The sequence below is a fragment of the Hylobates moloch genome, unplaced genomic scaffold (genome assembly GCF_009828535.3).
Source record: "Hylobates moloch isolate HMO894 unplaced genomic scaffold, HMol_V3 SCAFFOLD_5, whole genome shotgun sequence".
In the NCBI taxonomy this organism is placed as follows: Eukaryota; Metazoa; Chordata; class Mammalia; order Primates; family Hylobatidae; genus Hylobates; species Hylobates moloch.
Window position 1 is genome coordinate 47,774,492 of NW_026652280.1, and position 19,850 is coordinate 47,794,341.

The 19,850-nt window shown below is 35.8% G+C and overlaps 1 protein-coding gene across 4 annotated transcripts in view; it reads left to right on the forward strand.

The window, feature by feature from the left end:
- Nucleotides 1–19,850, forward strand: part of TRAPPC8 (trafficking protein particle complex subunit 8) — a 117,650-nt gene that overhangs the window by 70,897 nt on the left and 26,903 nt on the right. For all 4 annotated transcript variants that reach the window (XM_058438514.1, XM_058438515.1, XM_058438513.1 and 1 more), the window contains exons 13-21: nt 1,033–1,257; nt 2,200–2,308; nt 4,927–5,121; nt 5,546–5,676; nt 8,565–8,639; nt 9,066–9,192; nt 11,252–11,406; nt 17,865–18,307; nt 19,371–19,518. In XM_058438514.1, the coding sequence (XP_058294497.1) occupies nt 1,033–1,257; nt 2,200–2,308; nt 4,927–5,121; nt 5,546–5,676; nt 8,565–8,639; nt 9,066–9,192; nt 11,252–11,406; nt 17,865–18,307; nt 19,371–19,518 (1,608 nt within the window). The remainder of the gene's footprint in view (nt 1–1,032; nt 1,258–2,199; nt 2,309–4,926; nt 5,122–5,545; nt 5,677–8,564; nt 8,640–9,065; nt 9,193–11,251; nt 11,407–17,864; nt 18,308–19,370; nt 19,519–19,850) is intronic.

Here is a 19,850-nt window from a genome sequence, read left to right on the forward strand (position 1 = left end):
AATTTTCCATTTTGAACACATATCTTATATATCATTCTGGTATATTATTAATCTCTTGCTCTTCTTAAGTCCTGCAGTAAATGCACTGAATACCAGGAAGTATGCCCTGACACTTGCCAACATCACCTTGAAAAGGAGGCTGTGGTAGCACCTGATGCTGGCAGAGAACCCCGTCACGTCTTGCCCAGGCAGTGTTTACTGTACTGCTGTCCTAGCCCACTGCTTTATTTGAACTGCGTGAGGCATAACCTTTCAGTGGTCACAACACTGGCCAGTGAGTTCTGTCAGGCAGGCAGGCAGGCAGGCAGGCTGGGATCAGCATGGTTGGTCCAGTATGTGAATTTTTAATATAGAAAAAAAGTTTATTTATATATTATTAGACTTTGTACTGTGGAATACTGTGGCATATGTGTACTCTGGCATATGTGGCCACATACATTCAATGTAAGTCTCTGATTGTAGGCAAGAAAAAAGTTTGATAAATGTGTTTGTTGTTTTACTTAATATGGAGAAACTCTTTGAAGACATAGCATGCTTCTAGTTAAAGTATGAGAACATTTTTTTCATCATAATATTAGTGAAATCTGACCATTTTAGATGTTGAAGTTTGTTTACATATTCCTTGCCTTTTTCCAGAAAGAATTTAAGGTAGATGAAGTCAAGTTGAGAAGTAAGCTCTTTCCTCTGAAGTTGATGTTTTGAAATTGTGGCTCAGAGAAGTAGTGGGTAAATGTCAAAGCAGTCTGGTCTCCCTTTTCCTCTTTTAGGTACCCTACTCCTCTCTAACACACAGTCTCACACACACACACACACACACACACACACAAATGGCTCAGGTAACTTAATCTATATCATTCCATGTATAATTGTGAAGGGATTATCATAAATGTTAGTTTTATTTTCTTCATTATCCCAGTCTCCCTTAGAGGAAGAACCAGTTACTTAATTGTTTCTATGTGTGTATTTGTATTTGTTTTTTCTAGTTCAAACAAATTTGGATTATAATACATTATTTTGTTTATTTTCTTACAGAAAAAGCATGCTTTACGCTGTTATTGTCAAGCCATGCAAGTTTACAAAGGAAAAGGCTGGTCTCTTGCAGAGGATCACATTAATTTCACTATTGGGCGCCAGTCCTATACTCTTAGACAGCTGGATAATGCTGTGTCTGCTTTTAGGCATATTTTAATCAATGAAAGTAAACAATCTGCTGCTCAACAGGGGGCTTTCCTCAGAGAATATCTTTATGTTTACAAGGTGAATGCTTATTTTCATTCAGGAGTAGATATTAAAACTGTATTTTAGTGTGAAAAGCATTTATTTATTACTATATCTTAGGATAGTTTTATTAGAATATATGTAGTTATCAGTCATAAAAAAGCTGTGGCAGGCTAGGCTTCTTGGCTATAGATCTTGGTTACATCTCCCCTTCCACAGTTCTTGAAAAGAGAATTTTAATATTACAATGAACACTTGATTTGTGGCTGTTCTTTGAATCTTAAAAAAAAAAGATTCCACGGGTTTTCTGGATTCTTTATTCATCATGCTTTTATAGACTCACAACCGATTTTACAGTTGGTTTAAGTGGGTTCTCTTTACCATCCTTTGGAGATGGACATTCTATGTTCTTTTCCTTGTGAAAGATGAGGGGGTATGGATCTCTGGAAAGTAGACAGGCTATTATGGTGCAATGTAGAAAAATTAACAGGAAGAAGAACTGTTTCACTGAGGCAAGCAGATAAACATATAAAGCATTGTTTTATGGAAAAAATGGGAAGTTGTAAATTTTTTCCCAAGGCCTATGAATAGTGCATATTATATCTATCATGCAGAAAATAACTACCCTTAGGGTCTAGACTTTATTAATTTGCAATTATATGGGTTAGAATTTTGGCAGATAGGATGCTATAATGAGTCATAAGAAGTAAAATGCTTACTAAAATAAGTTTTGCGTATTTAACATCCAGGTAATTAGCTGAGTAACCTCAGTAAGATTCTTTTGAGACAGAATAAATATCTGAAGTGCTTCTGAGTTGTAAAATTTTATGACTGATATGTGAAATAAAACTAGTAATTATATATCTTAATATTCTTGCTTAACATATTGTTAATGCCTTGTGTATTAAGAAATGAGGAAACAAATAAAAATACCATTTTCACAAAAACTACTTCTTTTTTTCCCTTTTATATTTCTCTCAGAATGTAAGTCAGCTGTCACCAGATGGTCCTTTGCCACAGCTTCCTTTACCATATATTAACAGTTCAGCAACACGAGTTTTTTTTGGCCATGACAGACGACCAGCAGACGGTTAGTAAAGTTTTATTTAGCCTAATTACCTAATGACAATTTAAAAAAAAACTTCTTTTCCTTTCTCCATTTAAAAAACGATGTATAGTTGAATATTTGAAAATTAATAGCTCAGCCAGGCACGGTTGGCTCATGCCTATAATCCCAGCACTTTGGGAGGCTGAGGCCGGCAGATCATGAGGTCAGGAGATCGAGACCATCCTGGCTAACATGGTGAAATCCCGTCTCTACTAAAAACACAAAAAATTAGCTGGGCATGGTGGCACACGCTTGTAGTCCCAGCAACTCAAGAGGCTGAGGTAGGAGAATGGCGTGAACCCAGGAGGCGGAGGTTGCAGTGAGCTGAGATCACGACACTGCACTCCAGCCTGGGCGACAGAGTGAAACTTGGTCTCAAAAAAAGAAAAAAAAAAAGAGAAAATGAATAGCTCTCTATTACTTCTTTTGTCCTGCCACCTGAAGATAACTACTATTTTGGTGTTTTTCTTTCCAGCTTTAAAAACTAAAAACAATGAAAACAAAACAGTTGTAATTACAACAGCTTTTCTCACATAAAGAATGTTTTTGTCATTATATAATCTTCATAAACTTTTAATGTTAGTAAGATATTCTATTCAGTGCTTATAAAGTATTTATTTTAACATCCACTTTATATAGACTGTTTCCATCTTTTGCTTATATAAAATTATATTGTGGCCGGGTGTGGTGGCTCACACCTGTAATCCCAGCACTTTGGGAGGCCAAGACGGGCAGATCATGAGGTCAAGAGATTGAGACCATCCTGGCCAACATGGTGAAACCCTGTCTCTACTAAAAATACAAAAAACTAGCTGGGCGTGGTGGCACGTGCCTGTAGTCCCAGCTACTGGGGAGGCTGAATCAGTAGAATCGCTTGACCCCAGGAGGCGGAGGTTGCAGTAGCCGAGATCTTGCCACTGCACTCCAGCAAGACTATGTCTCAAAAAAAAAAAAAAGTCATATTATGATGGACATCTTTGTAGATAAAATTTGTTTTTTAAATGTCTTATTATGGAAATTTTCAAATGTACATAGAAGCAGATAACAGTTACCAATGTTCTGCTGTTCTTGTAAGACTTTATTTTTTAAAATGCAGGATTATTTCTTTAGGATTGAGCCCTAGGATGGCAATAATGGAACAAAAGTATAAATATATTAAGCTCTTCATTATCTTACATTAAATAACTCAGAAACAGAAAGTCAAATACTACATGCTGTCATTGATAACTGGGGTTGGAGCTAAATAATGTGTACACATAGACATTGAGACTTGGGAGGGTAGGGAGTGAAGGATGAGAAATTACTTATGGGTACAATGTATACTATTTGGGTGATGGCTACACTAAAAGCCCAGACTTTGCCACCAGGAAAATATGTCTGTATAACAAAACATCACTTGTACCCCCTAAATCTGTACAAATATATTTTATATAAATGCATATATTTTAAAGCTCTCGATAGCTGTTAAACTTTGTCATTCTAAACTTTCTTATATTTGAATTTAATCAATGTTTCTCCTTGAGATATGATTTAGTATTTTTTTTAAATTGTCATATTCATAGTAGCATTGTTTGTAATAGCAAAAGAGTGAAAGAAATAGAATTCCTAATAGAGGATTAATTGATATACTTTTGTATATTCACATAATGGATTCATGCTGCAGTACATGAGAATTCATGCTAATTCTACATTTCCCACAACTTGATGCTGAGTGAAGAGTCAATTACAGTATAAGTTTCAAACATAAAAACTAATTTTATGCATTTTAAAAATATACTTATGTGGTAAAATCATGGATGAAAATGATACACTTTAACTTTGGAATACCTCTGGGAGGAAGTGATGCCAGTGAGGGCGAAGGAAAGTAATAAGATTGGGGGTGGTGCAGAGAGGACATTGACTCTATCTGTGATGTTTGTTTTATAAAAAATATTTGGGATCATAGGCGAAAGTTGACATTTGTTAAATTTTAGTATACAAATATTTGTTATATTAGTCTCCATGCCTTTTCTGTATATTTGAAATGTTTTATATAAAAATTGCTTGCCGGGCACGGTGGCTCACGCCTGTAATCCCAGCACTTTGGGAGGCTGAGGCGGGTGGATCACGAGGTCAGGAGATCGAGACCATTCTGGCTAACACTGTGAAACCCCCATCTCTACTAAAAATACAAAAAATTAGCTGGGCGTGGTGGCGGGCGCCTGTAGTCCCAGCTACTTGGGAGGCTGAGGCAGGAGAAAGGCATGAACCCGGGAGGCGGAGGTTGCAGTGAGCCGAGATCGTGCCACTGCACTCCAGCCTGGGCGGCAAGAGCAAGACTCTGTCTCAAAAAAAATAAAAATAAAAAAATAAAAATAAAAATTGCTTGTGGGCACTAGGGAAAATACATTCTTTCAGAGTCAGGAGGAAAAGAACATCAGTATTATAAGCAAAATCCAGATAAGCTAGGATTAATGAGAGGATATTTTTCACTCAGAATTAGAAATAGGCAAGAGTGAATGTATATATGTGTTTTTTTTATTTCTGTACCTTATATCTATTTAAATACATTTTATTTGAGGGCAAGTCTTCATAAACGTGTTGTTACAAATTTTTTTTAGGTGAAAAACAAGCAGCTACTCATGTAAGTCTTGATCAAGAATATGATTCTGAATCCTCTCAGCAGTGGAGAGAACTTGAGGAACAAGTTGTTTCTGTGGTTAACAAAGGAGTAATTCCATCCAATTTTCATCCCACACAATACTGTTTGAACAGTTACTCAGATAATTCAAGATTTCCACTTGCAGTTGTAGAAGGTGATATACTTGAATTTTTATTTCTTTTTTTATTTGCTTTACTTACAGCATGATGAAGATAATTTATTGTTTGGCACACATAATTGGTGCTGGGGATGCAAAAATAAATTAAGAACTCATAATTTGCTGAGCTGCATTTATAAAACCAGACAAGGGGGACTCTTCTACAACTATTTGCAATGTGATGTCGGAATATAGAAGAGGGAATGGCATTCTTTAGTACAGAGAAATTGGGGAAATCTTTTCAAGGAGGTAATGTAGTATTACAACTGAATCCTGAATACGTGGACATTTATAAGGTGATAAAGGACAGTCTAGGCAGAAATGCAGAGCTATGAAAGTGAGATGCATTTAGAAAATCGAAGCTGAGAATGAGGTGTGATGTTTATTAAAGTTATTAATTTAGGCCTTTTTTTTTTAATAGAACCAATTACAGTGGAAGTGGCTTTTAGAAACCCTTTGAAAGTTCCACTTTTGTTGACTGATTTGTCATTGCTTTGGAAGTTTCATCCTAAAGATTTCAGTGGAAAGGATAATGAAGAAGTTAAACAACTAGTAAGTTATTAAAAGGTATTTGTAATTATGTTTCAGTTACAGCCTAACAAATGCTGTAGTAACATTTCAATGTACTCTGTTCAGTGAGCTATACTTCATTTTGGTTTATTTTTCCTTAGTTATAAAAATTATGATATGTACTTACTTTTGAAAATTGAAAATACAGAAAAACATAAGGAATAGAAGTGAAACCATCTGTCTTCATAATATTAACATTTTGCTGTGTATCTTTCCAGTCGTTTTTTCTTTCTTTCTTTTTTTTTTTTTTTTTGAGACAGAGTCTCGCACTGTTGCCCAGGCTGGAGTGCAGTGGTGCAATCTCTGCTCACTGCAACCTCTGCCTCCCAGGTTCAAGCGATTCTCCTGCTTCAGCTTCCTGAGTAGCTGGGATTACAGGCTTACCCACCACACCCAGCTAATTTTTGTATTTTTAGTAGAGACAGGGTTTCACCATGTTGTCCAAGCTGGTCTCGAACTCCTGACCTGACCTCGTGATCCTCCTGCCTCAGCCTCCCAAAGTGCTGGGATTACAGGCATGAGCTGCCACGCCCGGCCTTCCAGTTATTTTCATTTGTTTGTTTTTCCCACATATTTGGGATTCCTTCATACTGTGTATGTTGCTTTTTACATTCTATGTTGTTTTATAGGCATATTCTGATATCAAAGTGTCTTAGTATTTTATTTTTGCATAAAATTCCATCTTATGGGTGATTCATAAGCTATTTTACCATCTTTGATAGTTTTTTTGGCAAGTTTCCGTTTGTTGACTATCACGGTAATACTGTGGTGCACTTTTTTATGTGTGGCTTTTTACCTTTAGATTATTTCTGTGGGGAAGATTCCAGGGCATAAAATGAAGATTTTAGGGAAAAGTATTGTAGTGCCTTGCTGGTGTCACAAAAGTTCATACCAATGAGCTTCTTACTAAGCAGCATATGGGTTTGGGTGTCTCATCTTTATAACAGTAGCAGTATTACTTAAAAACTTTGTTGATTTGATATTTTTAAAATGCCATCTTAACTGTTTTATTTTCCATTTCATTGATTGCTGGTGAAGTTGAAACTCTTTGTTTTTCCTCTTTTGTGAATTGCCTATTCAAAACTTCATTTATATTTTTTCTTTTCATTTCCATGTCTAATAAGTCCTTTACATATCTAAGATGCTTAATTTTGAAGCAGAAATGATGTGGCCAAATAGTTTCTTTATTAATACCCACCTGACTGTAAATGAAATAACTTGGACAAATATATATATTTACTTACTAATTTATTAGTTTATTCACCAGTATCTATTATATAACTTGCTTTTTTTATACTACCTTGCTAAATGCTTTAATAATGTGGCAAAAAAAAAAAAAAAAAGGATTTTGGAACTGGGAAATACCCCAGCATTTTGGTGCTCAAGTGTTTTGATTTTTTCAAGATTGCCTTATTTTAAGTCTTGCTCTAGCCTAGGCAACATAGTGAGACCCCCATCTCTACAAAAATTTAAAAATTAGCCAGATGTGGTGGTACACGTCTATAGTCCCAGCTACCTGGGAGGCTGAGGTGGGAGGATTGCTTGAGTCCAGGAACTTGAGGCTGCAGTGGGCCGAGGTCATGCCATTGTACTCCAGCCTGGGAGACAGAGCAAGATCTTGTTTCAAAAAAACCACAAAACAAGTAAAAAAACAATAAAATTAAATAAATAAATAAGTACTGCTGGTTAAATTTGTTGAAGATATTTTGCATTATTTATATTCATTGTTAATAATTTGAATGACTGAGATTTCCCAGGCTGTATTCTGACTTGAATTTTAGCAACTTCTGCAATTTTTCTAATCTTTTGGGTGCCTGGAATACTCATTAGAAGAGTATGAGCAGTTAAACTTGGAAATGTTTTTTAAAAAGATTTATTAGCTTTTTAAGTATATTAGTCTGTTCAATATGGGAGACTTTAAAGGAGGCTTAAAGTTAAGTGAATATTTTCATTTGTATGATGAAGTATTTCTTAAAATAATATTTTTCTATAAATTTCAAACTCTGGATTTTTTCATAACTAAGAAATGAAGAAAATGGACTAAGATAGTGATGGACTAAGATGCTGAACTGGAATGTAGGGAGTTTTTGTTTCTTGTGCTAAATAATGTCATGGTAAAAGTATAATAGTGTTTATGAGGATCAGGTTTATCTCCAGTATGAGCCAATTAGCTCTGCTTTGCTACATGACCAGAGAAATGTCATTGCTTTTGGGGAAACAGGCCTTTTTCCCCTCTCTCCCACTGCTCTTATTGTCCACCTGTCTTTCTTTATCATGCTTAGCCTACCATTACCTTTTCTATGTAATTGACCAATTTTGAAAAAGAGGCTGGTCAGAGCAAAAGAAGAAATTTGCTATTATTGTAAGATTAAATTAAATGACCCTTTGGCCATTGTTGACTATGAGCAGCTAGGTATTTTCTCTTAGGGTTTTATTATCTTGGTGGCGGCATCTTTGATATGCTCCCCTGTTTTGAAACAGAGTCTCACTCTGTCACCCAGGCTGGAGTGCAGTGGCGCCATCTTGACTCACTGCAACCTCCACCTCCCGGATTCAAGCGGTTCTCTTGCCTCAGCCTCCTGAGTAGCTTGGATTACAGGCATGTGGATAGTGGCATCTCTGAATCGATTGCTTATCCTTCTCAGTTGAGTTGGACTGAACAAAATGAAAAAAATATATATTGAGTGCCTACTACAGCCTGGGTCTACTCTAGGTGTGGAAATAAAAACACTTTGTGTAGAGCTCAGCATGTGGTAAAAACGAAGTAAATGCAGACTTCAGTGTTATTGTTTCGAAGTATTGATATATGAGTGTCAATAATCTGATACTTTGTTCATTAGAATGTATAATTTATGAAATTTATTTTTTAGGTTACAAGTGAACCTGAAATGATTGGAACTGAAGTTATTTCAGAGTTCTTAATTAATGGCGAAGAATCAAAAGTGGTAATTATTTTATCATTTCTCTGCTTTATGCCTTTCTGAAAGTAAGATCAAAACAAATTTTTAAATAATCTTTATTCAGTTTATTTTATATTCTAGTTTTCTTAAGAACTAAAATTTGCAAGATTAGGAAATAGGAATTGCTCAGGAGGAAATTGGTGGTTTGCAGTGGTCTTTGATTTGTTAGTTTCCTGAGAAGCCTGTTGCTTTCTTCTTGATATGCTTTTTATGAAAAGTTATTATTGAGGGTTTAGGCCTATAATTATTAAATTTAGAGATTTTCTTTTGAAGAAGATACTTTTCATAAATTAATTGGCATTTTAAAAGTTTAGGTCATGAGTTTATGTTTTTGCAACATTATAGAATTAGGTATTGTGCTATTTAAGATATTATGAAAGCATAATAAGAGTGACTTAAATATCTCCACAGGCAAGACTAAAGCTCTTTCCCCATCACATAGGGGAGCTGCATATTCTGGGAGTTGTTTATAATCTTGGCACTATTCAGGGCTCTATGACAGTAGATGGCATTGGTGCTCTTCCCGGATGTCACACAGGTAAAGGCTATAGCATTGGTAAACAATTAGAAAACTTTCTTAAATCATTCCATAGAATAAAATGAACAAAAACGAGGTATTTTTAAATAGGTTTAATGTATCGTTAAGTAAAGACATTTAGCCAGATGTAAGAATGACAAATTTAGATTATTTTAACCTCTAACATCATCTCTAGCATCAAAAATCAACAACTTGATTCCCTTCTGATATATTTTCTTTTGTTAATTTTTAGACTATGTATTTTTTTCTGTTATTGATCCAAATTTAGTAAATTCTAACCAAATAAATTCTAACCATTGTCTGCTGCCAATATAAAAACCATCTTAATATGTTCTATTTTTTGAATATTTCCTTTTTATAAAACATGGAACAAATTAAAGACCTGTGTTTTCACATCGCTGGATATTAAATACCTTAAGTTCTGTCTTCTGTCTTGAAAGAAAGAGTAGGGCTTTAGTGTTAATCTGATATTCTTGGTGCACTATACAGTATGTTCTACACATTTTTGAAGAGTAAAACTACGCAATATGTGCATTTAACGTAGTTTTCTTTGTTTTTTAAACTCGGAACCCTTCAAGATTTAACATTACCATGTAATTACTGTATGTAGTTATTTGAGTTTAAGTTGAAAAGATGCTAGGAGAGGGAGTTTACCATGAGACTTCCTACTTCTGGCTCTTCATTTTAATAGATATGTCTTATTTTACAACAAACTAAGTTGAATAGTCCTTGACAAACATGAATTTAGCATTTACAAAAGCTGATTATTAACATTGAGAAAGTGAGAACACGTGGAAAATTTGTTGGTTCTTTTAACTTTCAATTAAATACACTTGCCTGGGTATCTAGGATAATTCAGTACACCATTTAAGAAAAATAAATGAAATGAATCCATAGAAACTAAAAACATTTTACTGAAGAAAAAAATTTGCACTAAAATTGAGTAAGGTATTCTGCATTTTAGTACTGTATTTGTATTTTTTGGTTGACAAGTACCAGACAAAGTTTATTTATAATTTATATAATTTATAATTTAAATTATTTATAATTTAAAAATGCTGATTTATTGCATCTTTAAAGCAAGATAACTGGATATTAAGAGCTTTTTGAATCTCCTTTTCCCACCTGTATGTAACTAGGATCTTAATCTAGTACACAAATTTATGGTTGTCAGTAAAATATAGGTAGTTGTTTTATTTAAGGCACCAAATATATGCATTAAAATACTTTATATGTTATTGTATAATATTAATGGGAAGAGACTCTGAATTAACTGTTAAAATCCTATCTTCTAAGCAGAGTTTTCATGATTTAATGTAGCTCATTATTATGTAAAATGCTAATAAGGATTTGGGTCACATGAAGTGTGGGAATCAATGCATTTTATATCTGGTTTGAGATTATTACAGTGACCTTCAGCACATTAAAGGCTTTAAGTAGTCCTGCAAGAAAGATAGTTGTATACTCTAGCTTTTTTCACACATACATGCACTACATGGAAGCTTTTGGGAAAAATTTCACATGAATATTAAGTTTAATTTTGAGAAAATTCTACTGTATCTAATTTTCTTTGTGCAGTCTCTTGAGAAGATTCAGTTATTTATATTCCAGAAATAATTCAAATTAATGTATATATTTCAATATGAGTAAAAGTAAAAAGTTGACCTTTTTATTGCTTTCTACTTCTTTTCTTTGTGAATCAATTCCCGTTCTCATGGCCTAAATTAAATTGTTGGACCTAAGATAGTTACTCTCTCAGGTTTTGTTAGTTAATAGGCACATGGTTAAATACAGATTTCAGAGGGCTTCCTATTGAGTAATGTGTAGTCTTTTTTTGCAAAGTAAATCTAAAACGAAGTGAGAAATTAAGTAGCATATCTTAGTTGGTGTTAAACATGGAATGAAAATATACTAAATTCTTTGATTAATCATGTTAATCAAAATTGTCTGGAATTTTTCTAGAAATAATCTGAAGCTTACAATATTCACATATTCAAGTTAAATTGATGTCAGTTAACATACCAAATTATTTTAGGGCATTGATTGTTTTTTATTTCAGGAAAATATTCCTTGAGTCTGTCAGTCCGAGGGAAGCAGGATTTAGAAATTCAAGGTCCTCGACTTAACAACACAAAAGAAGAGAAAACATCTGTTAAATATGGCCCTGATCGACGTTTAGATCCCATAATCACAGAAGAAATGCCACTGTTGGAGGTATTTCATTTTTAAAATTTCATGGACTTAATTTATCTATATGAGCAAATATTCTGAGTAAATTAATTTTAGGCTCTGAGGTTTTTGATATTACATTGAACTATACTTTTAAATTATTATTAAGCTAGTGTTAAATATATTTAATTCACAATGTAAGGCAATCATGCAAATTGCCATTAAGTCATAGCCAGGCTATAAAATATAACCCTCACAATATTAATGGAAATTGGGAAAAATACTTCTAAAAAAACCACTCTGGATTTTAAAAACAAGTAACTCTTTTTCATAAGTTATAAAAAATAATTTGTGAATGAATGCTTATAAAAAAACTTAAGCAATATAGAAGTATCTGAATAAAAATCAGTATTTCTTCACCTTCTTCTTACCTTCACCTTCTTCTTATCCCATCCTATCCTACTTTTATACCATACAAATTAAAAGTTGCAAAAGATAGAAACTGTTGCTAGGTAGTATAGCCAGAGAAAGAGAAATGTATTATTTAGTTGAAGGACCTTGTTCTGTAATACTAAAGTATTACAGTATTTTATAGAACATATATATTATATAATATATAATATAACTATATTTTTATATTTTATAGAACATACTATAATAACATAATAAAGTATTATAATATGTTCTGTAATACTTTAGTATAATACTAAAGTATTATAGAACAAGAAGTGGCAGAAGCTCCAGGGAATTTAAGAGCAAATGTTTTTAAGCGTCTAGAAAGCATTGCTTTTGATATAACCCTAGTCCAGCAACTTTCAGTCTTTGAGCCACTTCAAATTTCAAGTTTCTGGAAGAAAGATGTGGTCCACTTTGGATCAGGCTTATACCTGAGGAGCAGGGCAAAGGTGGTAGGGTCATGTAATGTAAGGGTGAAAAAGGCCCTTCCTCCCACATCCTCAAGTTATTCTAGTAGGGGGTTTACAGGGATAGCAACCTACTTCCAAAAGTGCCAGTGATACCAAATTGCTGTTTATCTTTTCAGACCTTGCATTGTGCACTTATATATAGTTTTAATAATTATAGATGCAATCGTACTACACGTTTTATCCTGTACTTGCTTTTTGTCCTTAACAGCATAACTCAGTCTTCTTTTTAACCGTTACATATGGTATTCTTTTATTTGGATATACTGTAATATATTTTTCATGCTCTTAATGGAATGGGTTTACTTCTAGTTTTTCATCAATACAGACAGTTCTGCAGTAAATATCATGTATATATTTTGTCCATGTTCTAGATTTGACTAAACTTTAAAAATGGAATTACTGGGTGGAGAGATGTATAAATTTTAAATTTTGCAACACACTACAAAATAACCTTCAGCAAAGCTATAGTAAATTGCACTTTTCAGAGTGAGAATGCCTGTTGCCTCACATCTGTGCCATTCTGGATAATACCAGTTTTTGTTTTTTAATGTTTGCAAATCAGATTGAAAAATGTTTTTATTTACATTTCTCTGATAACTGATAGGGTTGATCAGTGTTTTTTGTTTGTATGATTTTTTCCCCTCCATGTGTCCATATGATTGCCTGCTTATACTCTTTTTTTTTTTTTGAGACCTAGTCTTGCTCTGTCACCCAGGCTGGAGTGCAGTGGCAGGATCTTGGCTCACTGCAACCTCTGTCTCCCAGGTTCAAGCAGTTCTCCTGCCTCAGTCTCCTGAGTAGCTGGGACTACAGGTGCCAGCATACACCAGCTAATTTTTTGTATTTTTAGTAGAGACGGGGTTTCACTGTGTTAGCCAGGATGGTCTCAATCTCCTGATCTCGTGATCCGCCCACCTCGGCCTCCCAAAGTGCTGGGAACTCTTTTAATTGGATGTTATTTCCTTTCTTCTTACTGGATGATTTTTATGGTAGTAATCCTATACGTGTAGTGGTGACATAGGTAACATACTCATGAAAATAGTGATGGGTGGTGTGTGCTGAGAGGTGGGTATTGCTGAACTACCCGTATTCTGTCCACATTTAACCCTTGCTTAATTGTGATGCATGTAAAGAATTTTGTAGGGCAATAAAAAAAAACTTATGGACTGACCCAAGTGCCAGTTTCTGGTTGTCAAGAGATAAGGCTCAAGCTTTGTTGCTTAGTTCTAGTACCATTAATAGAATGTGGGCAACTCGCCGGGCGTGGTGGCTCACGCTTGTAATCCCAGCACTTTGGGAGGCTGAGGCGGGCGGATCATGAGGTCAGGAGATCGAGACCACGGTGAAACCCTGTCTCTACTAAAAATATAAAAAAAAGTTAGCCGGGTGTGGTGGCGGGCGCCTGTAGTCCCAGCTACTCGGAGAGGCTGAGGCAGGAGAATGGCGAGAACCCAGGAGGCGGAGCTTGCAGTGAGCCGAGATCGCGCCACTGCACTCCAGCCTGGGTGACAGAGCGAGACTCCGTCTCAAAAAAAAAAAAAAAAGAATGTGGGCAACTCATTATGCCATCTTTCTATTATATTAATATTCTGAAAGTATCCATACCAGGTTCTCTTTTAGATGCAGCCTACTCTGATTGATAAGATTTCGTTATTTCTTTCTGTGTCAGTACTATACTGTTGCTTTATCATTTTTTTTTAAATCTGGCAAGCCAAGTCTCTTTTATAATCTTTAGTTTTTTTCGTTTTTCTTAATACTTGTGCCATTTTCGTCCAAGCTTTTCAAGTTCCCACAATAATAATTTTGATTAGAATTACATTGATAAAGCCTAGGAGTTAAAAAGCTGATGATGAATTGAAATGAGTCAGGATTCAAATGTTATTTTAGGGCTATTCACCATTATTGTTTAAAAGTCTTGAACTAATGAACATTTTGTTTGGAATTACATATGTAAAAATTTGTTAGAGCTTACTTTCAGATGGGAAGATTCTGATCTATGTGGTCAAAATAAATCAGTGTAAGACACCAAAATATACTGTTTTTAATGATTCTGCTAGCTGCTAGCTTATGATTTTTTTCTCTTCTTTCCCCCCCACCCCCCCCCCTTTTTTTTTCTGGAGACAGGATCGCTCTGTCACCCAGGCTGAAGTGCATAGTATGATCTCTGATCACTGCAGCCTTGGCTTCCTGGACTCAAGTGTTCTTCCTGAATAGCTGGGACTACAGGTGGATGCCACCACACCTGGCTAATTTTTTTTTTTTTTTTTTTTTTTTTTTTCGGAGTCTCGCTCTGTTACCCAGGCTGGAGTGCAGTGGCGCGATCTCGGCTCACTGCAAGCTCCGCCTCCCGGGTTCACGCCATTCTCCTGCCTCAGCCTCTCCGAGTAGCTGGGACTACAGGCGCCCGCCACCACGCCCGGCTAATTTTTTGTATTTTTAGTAGAGACGGGGTTTCACTGTGGTCTCGATCTCCTGACCTCGTGATCCGCCTGCCTCGGCCTCTCAAAGTGCTGGGATTACAAGCGTGAGCCACCGCGCCCGGCCTTTTTTTGTTTTTTTGTAGGGACGGGTTTCACTATGTTGCCCAGGCTGGTCTCAAAGTCCTAAGCTCAAGCAATCCACCCATCTCTGCTTCCCAAAGTGCTACGGTTATAGGCATGAGCAACCGTGCCCAGCACCTGTAATTTTCAATAAGCCGTATCATTTAAATATTCTTCAGTTATTAAGATTGTTAAATGTACAGATGGTTTTTAAATGCAGTGCTTCTCAAATAACATATTCCTATGAATAGAGGTTTACTTTTACATTGTTTAAGCCCCATCCCTAATTATTCGGCCTTCATTTTCTAAGTGAAAGTTTAGAAATCTTTCCCCCTAAATCTTTTAATACAATTGTTTCTGTTAGGAATAGTTTTAACATGTAGAGAAGCAGAGAAAAAAGCAAACTCCTTTAATTTCTTACTGCACAAGCACTATTATATATATGTATCATTCAGCTAGACCATTTGATTTGTGTCTAGTCATTTTCAGTTACAGGTAAAGCCACAATGAATAATCCTAAGCATGTCGTTTTGTACTCACACACATACATGTTTAGGATAAATTAGAAGTGAGATAGTGAGTTCTTGGTCTTGTTTTCCATTTATATTTGAAGCTGTCACAAATACCAACTATTTAAAAGGACTTTCAGCAACGGAGCATTTGAAGTAAAGGCTAAATATACTTGTTCTTTTTTTTTTTTTGAGACGGAGTCTTGCTCTGTCACCCAGGCTGGAGTGCAGTGGTGCAATCTCGGCTCACTGCAACTTCCGCCACCCAGGTTCAAGCAATTCTCTTGCGTCAGCCTCCTGAGTAGCTGGGATTACAGGTGCGCACCACCATGCCTGGCTAAGTTTTGTATTTTTAGTAGAGACGGGGCTTCACCATGTTGGTCAGGCTGGTCTCAAACTCCTGACCTCGTGATCCACCCACCTCCCAAAGTGCTGGGATTACAGGCGTGAGCCACTGCGCCCGGCCTTGTTCTTCTTAAAGAGTCAAAATAGTATATTTAGTAAACCTGTGTTCTGAAGGTACATGTGATCCTATACATAGTTGGTACCACTGGTCTTTTATGTGTTCTGTCACTGTTACCATTTTACCAATGCTGTAACCTTCTTGATGGTATCTAGGTGTCTCTATGTATTTTAGTGTGTTTTTACACACTAAATACTCTATTTCAGTTTTTATTAATGCAGCTGTGTTGGATGTAATAACAAAATTAATAATTCCTCCACAAGTTTTAGCTTGACTATAAGCTTATTTGACACTAATCAGTACAGAGAGTCAGTGTCTTCAGTATAATGCTATGTCTAGCTTATTTTTTATCCTATTAAATCTATATGTGGGATTTCTACATTAATCCCTTGTTTTCTCATTTATTTTTAAAACTTATAATGTCCCCAAATTTCATCTGATTTTTTTCCTTTTAAGAATATGGCCATAAGTTATGCCGGGCGCGGTGGCTCAAGCCTGTAATCCCAGCACTTTGGGAGGCCGAGGCGGGCGGATCACAAGGTCAGGAGATCGAGACCATCCTGGCTAACATGTTGAAACCCCGTCTCTACTAAAAATACAAAAAATTAGCCGGGCGTGATGGCGGGCGCCTGTAGTCCCAGCTACGCGGGAGGCTGAGGCAGGAGAATGGCGTGAACCCGGGAGGTGGAGCTTGCAGTGAGCCGAGATCGTGCCACTGCACTCCAGCCTGGGCGACAGAGCAAGACTCCGTCTCAAAAAAAAAAAGAAAAAGAATATGGCCATAAGTCCCACTCACATTTAGATTCAAAAACATATTTTCACTGGAATTTCATGAAGTGACTGCCAGCTATAACTTTATTAGAACATTTCACTCATATTGTTACCTTTATCTTCCTGCTTGCTTAGATGTTAGTGTAGTTGTGACATTTAAATATCTGTTTTTTGTTTGTTTGTTTGTTTTTTGAGATGGGGTCTCACTCTGTCACCCAGGCTGGAGTGCAGTGGCACGATCTTGGCTCACTGCAACCTCCACTTCCTGGGCTCAAGCAGTCCTCCCACCACAGCCTCCCCAGTAGCTGGAACCACAGGTGTGCGGCTCATTTTTTGTAGTTTTGGTAGAAACAGGGTTTCACCATGTTGCCTAGGCTGGTTTTGAACTCCTGAGCTCAAGGGATCCACCAACTCTCTGGGATCCAGCAACTCTGGCCTCCCAAAGTGTTGGGATTACAGGCATCAGCCACTGTGCCCAGCCAGTATACTTAAAGATCTTTTAAATGCAGATAACTTACTGTATGATTTCATTAGCCCGAATTTCCGTCTCTTTAAGCACAAGTCCACAATCCCTCATCTGAAATATTGAGGCCACATGTGTGTTGGAAATCAATTTAAAAAGTTTTTTTTTAGAAGGGTGTGTGTGAAGTTATGTAAACCCCATTGCTTTGTGGCAGCACCTAATATTTCTTGCATGAACTATATTAATATCACACTAAATGGGAAAGACTATAAAAAGCCTCTTTTAGGTCAGGTTTTGCCCCCACATGAGTTACTAAAAGTCTGAGGTTGGAGTTCTTTGGATTTTAAAATTACGGATATGGAATCATAGATCTGCCCATTCTTTCACTTTAAAACCCATGGTAAATCTGGCATATCTTTTCATCTTAATGATATAGACATAAGTAGTTGAGCTGCTGCTTTAGTTGACAGTTATAAGGGTTATAAAACTGATATTTACTTCATATAGCTGTGTTAAATTACTTTCAACTTTTCTGGTCCATAATCTACCAAGTTATGAAAGTTTTGACATGTTAGCCCTCTTGTGTGCTGATAGTATACCTTTAATTCATAAGTCTAGAATCACTACTGAGTGGCAGAGTAACATTCTTCTGTCTCATCATATTTTCTAAAATGGAGTCATTAACTGCCACATATTCAGGGAGATACCAAAGAATTAATGAAATACTTGTAAACCTTTAGTTAAAAAAAAAAAAAAAGTATCTTAAAGTTATTCATTAGAGGTTCAAAATTTTTAACAGACAAATAATAATATTTTTTCCCTCCAATGCAGGTGTTCTTTATACATTTTCCTACAGGGCTCCTCTGTGGAGAAATCCGAAAAGCATATGTAGAATTTGTCAATGTCAGCAAATGTCCACTTACTGGATTGAAGGTTGTTTCTAAACGTCCAGAGTTCTTTACTTTCGGTGGTAATACTGCTGTGCTAACACCACTAAGTCCCTCAGCTTCTGAAAATTGTAGTGCTTACAAGACTGTTGTGACAGATGCTACCTCTGTGTGTACAGCACTCATATCATCAGCTTCTTCTGTAGACTTTGGCATTGGCACAGGAAGTCAACCAGAGGTGATTCCTGTTCCCCTTCCTGACACTGTTCTTCTACCCGGAGCCTCAGTGCAGCTGCCAATGTGGTTACGTGGGCCTGATGAAGAAGGTGTCCATGAAATTAACTTTTTGTTTTACTATGAAAGTGTCAAAAAGCAGCCAAAAATACGGTTAGTATTATAAAACTTATAAAATTTAACATCTATGTTCAATGTATATGCACATATTCAGATAAACATTTTGATATTTACTAACATGTTAAGAAATACTCCTTTCCAGATTATGCAGGATATTTATATCTGAAATTGTCTCAAATAGAACTGTAAGTTCTAAGTTCCATTTTCCAAAAATGGAAAAATAAGATTTGACGGCACACATTTTTTTAGTTGCTTCTCTCTGTGAACTTCTCAATTGTTTGATACGATTAAGTACTGTGGACAGAGCTGTCACATAATAATGAAATTAACAGGTACCATGTATTAAAATAGGGCATCATTTGTGTTTGAAGACAACCTGCCTGGTCGTCTCAGTCATCCTTTTTTAAGAAAATTGTTTTGTTTTACCTTTCCCCTAGTGTTCCCCTTTGCCCCACAAGAATATATGAAAAACAGTACATATTTACAGAAGAGATGATTATGATGGTGTTACAATAGATGATCACTGAAGAAATCAAAGCTAACTGGCTCATCCAGGATCTATGACCTATATTTTGTCCAACAGAATATTTTCTTTTGATACCTCCATTGTCATTTTTACAAAATTAACTAGGAATAACTTGGGAGGCTGAGGCAGGAGATTCGCTTGAGCCCAGGAAGTCAAGGCTACAGAGAGCCGTGATTATACCGTTGTCCTCCAGCTTGGGTGACAGAGCAAGGCTCTGTCTCAAAAAAAAAAAAAAGATTTTAGCATTTGAATATCAAGGGAGGGATATGCAAGAGAGTAGTGGGTATTATTCCAGGGAGCGGCTGAATATATTTAATTTGTAAAGATTTACAGATTAGAGAACATAAACTGAATGTAGTTAGTTCAGCCACAGTGTAAAATTTTTGTAAAAGAAGTAAAGAGGAAGAAACCTTTGAAATGTAAAGCTTACATGGTGAGGAGTTTTGAATACCAGGTTAAAGTTTGAGCTTTATTTGGTAGTCCTTCAGTAACTTCAGAACCACTGTTAGAAGTAAGGCTGGGCCCAGTGGCTCATACCTATAATCCCAGCACTTTTTTTTTTAACTTCAGGCACAGAATATTAAGACACACTGCAATTATTTGTACCAGTCGGTCTTTAAATGTACGGGCCACTGTCTGCAGAAGTAATTCTCTTGAAAATGAAGAAGGCAGAGGAGGCAATATGCTAGTCTTTGTGGATGTGGAAAATACCAATACTGTAAGTTGGTTTAAAACTGAATTTTGTTTTTAATTATATTTGAAGTGTTTTGTTTTTAGTAGTGGTTTTTGTTTTCCTTTACAAGACAGCATAAGCTAGAGATTTTAGGAATGTTCATGTAGAATAGTATGAAATCATCTTAATTCTTCATTAGATTTGTAATTTTATCCCTTAGTCTCTCTTCAAATAAAAAGATCTTCTGATATTAATATGGTACACACTGATATGCTGTATACTTCCATTAATTCATTCTAAAAGATCTCATAAAATGCTTTCTAGGTCTCCCCATTGAGATCCATTGGTGTTACTAAATTGTGAGGTTCTGTTAATAT